The sequence below is a fragment of the Odontomachus brunneus genome, unplaced genomic scaffold, assembly GCF_010583005.1.
Source record: "Odontomachus brunneus isolate Ranch 3 - 2012 unplaced genomic scaffold, Obru_v1 Obru_scaffold_020, whole genome shotgun sequence".
Lineage (NCBI taxonomy): Eukaryota > Metazoa > Arthropoda > Insecta > Hymenoptera > Formicidae > Odontomachus > Odontomachus brunneus.
The window spans coordinates 849,983-858,832 of record NW_022639470.1 but is presented as its reverse complement, the minus strand read 5'-3'; the positions used below and the strand labels follow the sequence as shown (position 1 = coordinate 858,832).

The 8,850-nt window shown below is 33.3% G+C and overlaps 1 protein-coding gene across 1 annotated transcript; it reads left to right on the top strand.

The window, feature by feature from the left end:
* LOC116842043 (U4/U6.U5 tri-snRNP-associated protein 2) lies at positions 1–3,273 on the top strand. The gene is made up of 9 exons (XM_032810684.1): positions 1–165; positions 455–733; positions 1,127–1,302; positions 1,372–1,597; positions 2,106–2,392; positions 2,474–2,602; positions 2,695–2,756; positions 2,857–3,079; positions 3,147–3,273. Exons 1-9 carry the CDS (start codon positions 84–86, stop codon positions 3,198–3,200), a joined length of 1,518 nt encoding a protein of 505 aa, XP_032666575.1. The 5' UTR covers positions 1–83; the 3' UTR covers positions 3,201–3,273.
* Positions 3,274–8,850: the final 5,577 nt, after the last annotated feature.

The window sequence follows — 8,850 nt, the reverse complement described above, 5'->3', positions numbered from 1 at the left end:
TACGTAACATGAACTATAGATTTTCAGTACTGGCAGTGCATTTCGGAACGCAGCCGAAGTCCGAAGTCTGAAGTCTGACAAAAATGGCGTCTGGTAAACAAAGTATAAAGTTAGGAAAACGAAAATTGGTAGATGTTGGAAGTGATTCGGACAATGAGACGGAAAGTGAGTATAATTTCATGTGGCAAAAAGTGTAATCGGTGATATAAATCAATTTAGATAGCATGATTTTGTGAAACGCAAGAAACACTGTTTATATGCGTTTTGAGGTTAAGTGACGTTCGGTGTATGGCGATTGTTTTTGCAAAAATTTTGAATAACTGTGTGCATAATATTTGGAAGCATTGCTATATAATTATGTGATAAACGACTGTATGTCGTGATAAAACAACGAAGAAAACACGAGCATTAAGCAAAAAGAAGATATTTAATAATTACACGTCTTTTTTTGCAGAGAATGAAAAACACGCAAGAACGAAATCAGAGGCACCACGATTATGTCCATACTTGGACACGATTAATCGGCAGTTTTTAGATTTTGACTTTGAAAAATTATGTTCTGTGTCGTTGTCCAGAATCAATGTATATGCTTGTTTAGTTTGCGGCAAATATTTCCAAGGTAGAGGAAGTAACACTCATGCATACACCCATAGTGTAGCAGAGACTCATCATGTTTTTCTTAATTTGCACACACTCAAATTTTATTGTCTACCAGATAATTACGAGATAGTGGGTAAGAGAGTAAACATATATATTTTTGCATGTTTTTTCTCATGATTAATACATGATATTAGATAGATATGATTGAATAGATATGATAATATGATATAAATATGATATATAAATATATATATATATATATATATATATATGATATAAATATATGATATAATATGATATAAATTATCATATATGTGATATAATATGATGATGATATATATGAAAATATTTTATACTACTTATTACACTCATTATATACTTTATACTATTTATCATTATTACTTATTATAACTTTATACTACTTATTATTAGTATTATTATTATATAATACGGGTGACATAATGATAATATGATGATGACATGGATAAAAACATGACAATATCATCTAAATGTATCTGTTTATTAGATTCATCATTGGATGACATTAAATATGTATTGAACCCAACTTTTGATAAAACACAAATAGCACAGCTGGATAAGAGTGACAAACAGTCGAGGGCAATTGATGGCTCTATGTATTCACCAGGAATAGTAGGGATGAATAACATAAAAGCCAACGATTACTGTAATGTCATTTTACAGGTAATTTATCGTAATTGAGTTCTGTTAATGGCAATACATTGTGTATATTACAATTTTTGTAACTTACAGGCACTTTCACATGTTACACCTTTGAGGGATTTTTTCTTAAGAGAATCTAATTATTCTCATGTAAGGAGACCACCTGGTGATTCATCTTATCTTTTGGTACAAAGATTTGGAGAACTTATGCGGAAATTATGGAATCCACGTAACTTCAAGGCACATGTAAGCCCTCACGAAATGTTGCAGGCTGTGGTGTTGTGGAGTAAGAAAAGGTTTCAGTTCACTGAGCAAGGTAAGCATGGACTTCATTAATATATGTATTTTTCTTAGTTTAAGGTTGCTGACTCTTTGTCGCAGAATTTTTGATTGATGTCAGAAGTGAGATAATATACAATAAGAATTCTTGCAAAGTATGTAAAGTATTTAAAAGGATTCACCCATAAAATGACACTTGCAATTGATCAAGCAGAATTATAAAGTAGTCTCAATACTTTTGTCTAAACAATCAATAAATAACTATATATTAATATGACATGCAATCCTCTTCTCTAACTTATTTCTTTTTATGATTTTGTCATGTTATTTTTATGATTATTTATTGATTATTAGAGTAAAAAGGGGATATTTTACGGGTTTGCTTAATCAATTGCACAAGTGTTATTCTGTAAAGATATAATTTAATTTCTATGTATTTTACAGGAATTTTTAACATGGGTTTTTTCGATTTCCTGACATCATAAATTAAGATAGCCACAGCGACTTAATAAGAGTAATAATGTGGCTAATAAAGTATTGTTTAGGTGATCCCGTGGATTTTCTCTCATGGTTTTTAAATGCTCTCCACTTGGCGTTAAACGGCACGAAAAAACGTGATTCTAGTATAATTTATAAAACATTTCTGGGACATATGCGAATATACACGCGAAAAATACCACCGTTGGAGTTAGAAGAGAGCCAAAGAAGCGAACTACTGCACACCGTCGAGTACGGTGAAACCGTCACGGAAAGTCCTTTCTTATATCTTACGTGCGATCTTCCGCCGCCTCCGTTATTTAAAGATCAATTCACGGAGAATATTATTCCGCAGGTTGGTATCTTATCGAATAATTAATTGGGTAAATAGAGATGTAGAAAAATAAGGATAAATTCGTATATTTTATTTGCGCAGGTAAATTTGTATACGCTTCTGAACAAATTTAATGCCGTCACTGAGAAGGAGTATAAAACCTACAAGGAGAATTTCATGAAGAGATTCGAAATTACCGAGCTGCCGCCTTATCTTATACTTTACATAAAAGTAAATTTTGCATTACATTTTTACTGTGTATATATGAATACCTAGGAACTAATACACATCTTTTATTTGACAATTTTATTTTTTGCTTTCAGAGATTCACGAAAAATACATTCTTTGTTGAGAAGAATCCAACAATCGTGAATTTCCCTGTTAAGTGAGTATATCACGTGCCACTTATTAAATATCCAAAGTGTTAGCAATACTATAGTTATAATACTATAGTTAACAATACTATATTTTGAATTTTTTTACAGAAATGTTGATTTTGGAGATATTTTAACGCCAGATGTAAAGGCCAAACACCCATATACAACATATGATCTAGTAGCTAATATAGTGCACGATGGTGAACCAGGTCAAGGAACATACAGAGTTCATATCTTGCATAGAGCCACTGGTCAGTGGTATGAACTGCAAGACTTACATGTCACACAAATTTTGCCTCAAATGATTACTCTTACTGAAGCATATATACAGGTGAATTAAAAATATTGAGATATTTGTTTTCCTTTTAATTTAATTTCTGCTAATATTTTTTTTACAGATTTACGAATTAAGGAAGGATACGCAGACAGAAAACGGGATATATGGAAAATAAGAACAAAACACGATATATGATAGATTCTACTATTGTAGAAATAAGATAATAAAAAATTTACATTTTGCATAGACTTTATTGTATCGAATTCTTCGACATTTCTATTTGATGAACTAATGATATTTCTAATTTTTCTTAGTTGCTACTAGTGTAATCTAAAATGTGGATGGTGACTTTTTTTAATTAGGAATTTTTAACTTGATTTATTCGAATTATTAAATATTTTATCTTTTCCAGTTTAACAATGAAATCAAATTATTAGAATATCATACACTAGTAATATTATAAATAAATAAAATTTGATTTTTCTATGTGACAAAAAGAATCAGAGCTCATCCTTATAGCAAAAATTGTGTATAAAATCTAAAATTCTAGTATGTAATATTTAAAGAATCACAGCCAGATATTTTTTATTGACTCAATGTTTCTCAGAATCTGGTGTTTATGTGTAAATTATAATATTTTATGTTTACATGTAGACAATGTAAATTATGTATGTCATCCATATAGAAAATGTGCAAACTGTTTAAAAAATGTATGTTTTATTAAAAAATTAAGAGAAGTTTATATTTTTATTTATAATCGTTAGAATTTTCATGTATTTATCAATGTTGTTTCCTAAAAAAGTTAGACTTCATAGAATTTTCTAGTGACATTCTTATCTTCAGAGTTAAATCTAATTTGTCAAAATGAAGATTTCACATATATGCAATTTATCTTCTTTAAGGCTCCTGGGGAGTCGCATCATCCATCTCTTTTTAATGACGTCAGAAGCGAGAAAATGCATGCTAAAAATTCCTGCAAAATACGTCGAGATAAACAGATATATCCACGAAACGACATTTGCGATCGATTAAGTACATCTCTAAAATACTCCGTACACTTTCCTTTTGTTCTAACAATCAACAGATAATTATAAAATAAATGTGACGTGCAATCGTCTTTTCTAACCTAATTTCCTCATTATCTTGTCATATTAATTTTCCGATTATCTATTGATTTTTAGAACAAAAGGAAAGTGTACGGAGTATTTTAGAGATGTACTTAATCGATCGCAAATGTCGTTTTGTGGATATATCTGTTTATCTCGACGTATTTTGCAGGAATTTTTAGCATGCGTTTTCTCGCTTCTGACGTCATTAAAAAGAGATGGATGATGCGACTCCCCAGGAGCCTTAAACATTATATTTACAAATAATATTAAAAAAATTATAAATTAGTAAAATTATAAATTATTCAAAAAGGTACTGCAACTATCTCATTTATATATAATTTCTTGTATATTTTGTAATATACTTTCCTGTATATTTTGTAATATATCTGTATAATCATAAGTATATAGAAATAATATGAAAGTAAATATATATAAAGCAAATATGTGATATATAAAAATATATAAAGTACAAAATATATAAAATTTATAAAATAAATAATATAAAGGTTGTACTATAGATTTTAAAGTTATATTTATATAGACTACGTATCTTTTGTGATGTACACATGATCTTTTTTAGACAATGTAATGTAAATTACGTTAAAATACACAAAAATTATGAGACAGTCATATGTAATATAATTCTAAATGTAATGTTAAAAAAACAATTCGTAAAGAAATTTCTTTACATTATGTGACAGATTGGTAGATTTAACTTTGAAGATAACAATGTAATCAAAGAATTTTGAAAATCCTAACTAGTTTAGTAAATAATGTTTATCAATTTACATCACAATATTCTCTAAAGGTGAAATAAATATATAAACTTTCCTTAGTGAATTTTGAAGCAAACTATACGTTCTTCAAACAATATTCATAGATTATTCATTATCTAGGTAGACGACATCTTATGCCTAATTTACGTTTTTATCTACATATAGACATGGGTTATTCACAATTTACGCGTAAACGTCAGATTTACAATATTTTTCGTAGTTACGTTAGGCTGCCCGAAGAACTTTTGAACTGGTGCACGCTATTACAATAAGTTAGAGTGAAAGAAAGTGTACTTATTTCACTCTAACTTATTGCACTAGAGTGCACAAGTTCCTCGAAAACAGACATATTTTGCCTACACAAGAGAAGAACTCTGTGTGTGAATATACACACCATAGGTGACACGTAAACAATCCACGTAGCGTAATCTTACAATCTACGGTGCAACCTGCTCGTTCTCCGCGCTCGGCGATCTTGGCCGAGAGCTGCCGAGCGCCGCCGAGCGGTTGTCGCTGGAGGGAGGGAGAAGCGTGGCGGAGTGGAGCGGTGGTGGGGACGCTGGGCAGTTACGGAGATGCACGAGCGCGGCGCTGGGGCTGAGTCGCGGCCGAAGCGAGTCTGAGTTCGTAACGGAGCGAAGTCGCGGGCGGTCGCGCGAAAGCGCTGAAGCGGTTGAATGGTGGTGCGCCGCGCGTCTCTCGTACAGTCCGCGTATCGTATACACCGTCGTGACTCCTGCTCGCGTGTCTTCTCCGTTCGAAAAGCCAGCCAGCGAGCCGTCGCGATACGGTTCGCGCGCGCCGTTACGAGTCACGTTCGGGTCGCGCGTGTGCAGCGGGTGCGCGCGCGGGTGAGTGTTCTTCGCGCAGTGTTCACACCGCGGTTATATCGCCGTTTCTCACACGTCTGTTGCATCCAGCACATGGATTACCGTCAGGCCCGATGAAGACGCAGGGTGCTCGGCTGAACGGTGAGTGTACAAGCCGCCTCTCCGGCCGTTACGCGAGCGAGAAGTGACACATTTGGAACGAGCGCGTCGTCGTCGTCGCCGTCGCCGTGCGGTTTCCGCGATGGCGCCGTCACCGTCGCGCTTGTACCCGCGAATACGCAGAATCGAACGTCGTTTGAAATTCGTGCCTACCCGCCCGCGGCGGCAACGGCCGCGTCCTTCGCGCTCGACCTTCCGAGCGTCGTTTCCTTTCCTCCTTCAGCCGAGACTCTCTTTCTTTCTCTGTTTCTCGCGACGTCGTGTGGATTTTTGGTCGATTTATTATCTCCTGCAAGAGACGTCGTTCCCGCCGGTCACGACTTTGATGTCGCCGCTGATATCCGCGTTACACTGCTCTATGCATCCCATCGTCCGCGTCGTCGAATAATCTGTTTCGCGCGATGCTCGAAAAAAATTTCGATCGCGCGGCCGTCGTCGTTATAGAGGAGCAAGGTAGAATGAACGAACGAACGCGTGAGATAGCTATGGACGCGGGGTTAGCGCGGCAGAGGGAGGTGGTGCGTTGACTCGCGCGCAGAAGGATTCCGCGGCTTTCGGATTCCTAGCGTCCCGCGACGAGCTCCGTGAGCGTTGCGTCGCGTCGCGTCGCAGACTCGTTTATCGTCGCGGATGACACACGTTCGGGCAGGTAAATATATAACAGCGTTTTTGAGATGTGTAGGTCCTGGCCCATAATGCGTGTAGTAAGATAAAAGTGCCAATGTCCGGACTAGAAATATGACATTTACTGTGATCCAAAATGTTGATCACTTACGGTAAAATTACGGTAAGATAGTAATTTATTAGTAATCTTGGTAAAATTCGTTGCTTTTGACAGTTCCATATATAAATACGTTGTGTTCGTGTTTTCCGCACTAATGCATAAAATAAGCCAACATTCTTATATTATCGTCAAATGTATATCTGATAATCTGTGAAATATCTCTCAGATAGAAGAAATGAAATTATTTATAATCTTTCGAGAGTATATTACAAATTGTGTGTTTCCATTTCTTAAATAAAAATTTTTAATAGTATATCACAGTCTAGTCGTGAAACAAGGTAATAAATGAAAATGCTATAAGCCTGTAAGGCATGATGATATGATAAATATATATTAAAACTATACTACACCAGTTATACATACATACTTTCTTAAAAATTCTAATAAAGAACTTTTTTTAAAGTTTTTCTGATTACTGTGTGTATCTCTAATTTTCTTATTTAATTACTGTATGCTATATATAGTATATCTATATACAATATCAAAATATTTTATAGAAAATATACGTTAAATTCCATATTTTACTTATTTTAAAGATAAAATGCTTCTTTTGAGTTTTATATAAAAATCATTTTATTTTTATAATTTATTTTTCAAATTACCATTATATTAGTTTTCCAAAATTGCCAAAATTAATTTAACGTAATTTACCAAATAAATTACCGTCAAAATGGATTATTTTTATTTCTAGCCCAGATGTATGGTTAATCTTGAACATTTTTATTATTTTAGCCTTTAAATACGAATATTTAAAATAACGAATATTTAAATTTATAAATATTTAAAATACCGACATAAAATACATACATGTATTGAATATATACAAATATTCTGTACTAGTATACTGAAAAATCGTAGTATTAATAGTTTAAATAATTATATTCATTAAGACAATAAGAATAATCCAGGATTAGGTACGTGTGTAGGAATTGGTACTTTAACCTTAAGCCTTTTGTTCTGAGGCCAAAATTGTAACGTAATTTCTAGTAAAGGGAGTTTCCCGCGCTGTCAGGAGCCGTAATAACGCTTGAAATTAGGGATTGTGACATCTGGTGGTGTGGAAAACGCTTTTTGCCATAAATTACGTTAGTTTTGGCCTTAGGGCAAAAGATTGAAGGCTTACTACACTTATTGTAGACCGGGTTTAAGGCCCGTGTAAATAGTTGTCATTTAAAACTTATCTCATATGAACATTCAGATTTTTTCAGAGTTGAATCCGAATTTTTCAAGTAAATTATGATATATTTGATATTTATATTTCTAATTTGATATTTGTATTTATATTTGTAATACTTATTTCTGATTTGATTCTGATTTGATATTTTGTAATCGTGAATCAACTTGGAAATTCTCATTTATATGCTACATATGGTATATCTATATGGTATATCTATATGGTATATCTATACACAGTATCAAAATATTTTATGGAAAATATAAGTTAAATATGAGTTATATATTTTATTCATTTTAGAGACTAATTCAGTAATATTAATACAGGACTTAGGTCTGGTTGCACCAACATTATTTTGGCTTTAAGCGAAACTTATATATCTATCTTTATCTTTATTTCTAAATAAATAAAGACCCAAATAGCACGTGTCATTTAAGAAACGTTTTCGATATGTTTTATAAACGGTAATAAAACGTTACATACATTTATAAAACTTATATAAAACCGACATGTACTACCAGGAGATAGACGTATATATATTTAAGTCTCGCTTAAAACTAAAATAACATTGGCGCAACCGGGCCTTAGACCCGTAGTAATAGTTGAAATTTGTCTTGTATGAGATATTCAGCTTTTTATTCAGAGTTAGATCAAACCTTTTCAATTGAATTGCGATACGTAGTTTTATATCCGTAATTGCGCGATTCAACTGGAAAACTTTTGTCTGACTCAAATCTGAATATTTCATTTGAGATGAGTTTCAAGTAATAACTATTATTACAGGCCTTAGATTCAATTGAATCATTATATATTTGACATAATCGCGATTCAACCGAAAAATTTCCATCTAACTCTGAATTAAAATCTGAATATATCTCACTTGAAACGAATTTCCAGTAATAACTATTAATACAGGCTTCAAGGAACGAAATTTCAGTGCTGCACTGATTCAGCTAAAATGAGCAGGCCTTCGGTTTCAGAACGGAAATATTT

Excerpts from the sequence above, each read along its gene's own strand:
- LOC116842043 (XM_032810684.1), top strand. The coding sequence starts at position 84 with ATGGCGTCTGGTAAACAAAGTATAAAGTTAGGAAAACGAAAATTGGTA. Across the intron at positions 734-1,126 it reads AGATAATTACGAGATAGTGG|ATTCATCATTGGATGACATT; the intron begins GTAAGAGAGTAA and ends TCTGTTTATTAG. Across the intron at positions 1,598-2,105 it reads GTTTCAGTTCACTGAGCAAG|GTGATCCCGTGGATTTTCTC; the intron begins GTAAGCATGGAC and ends AGTATTGTTTAG.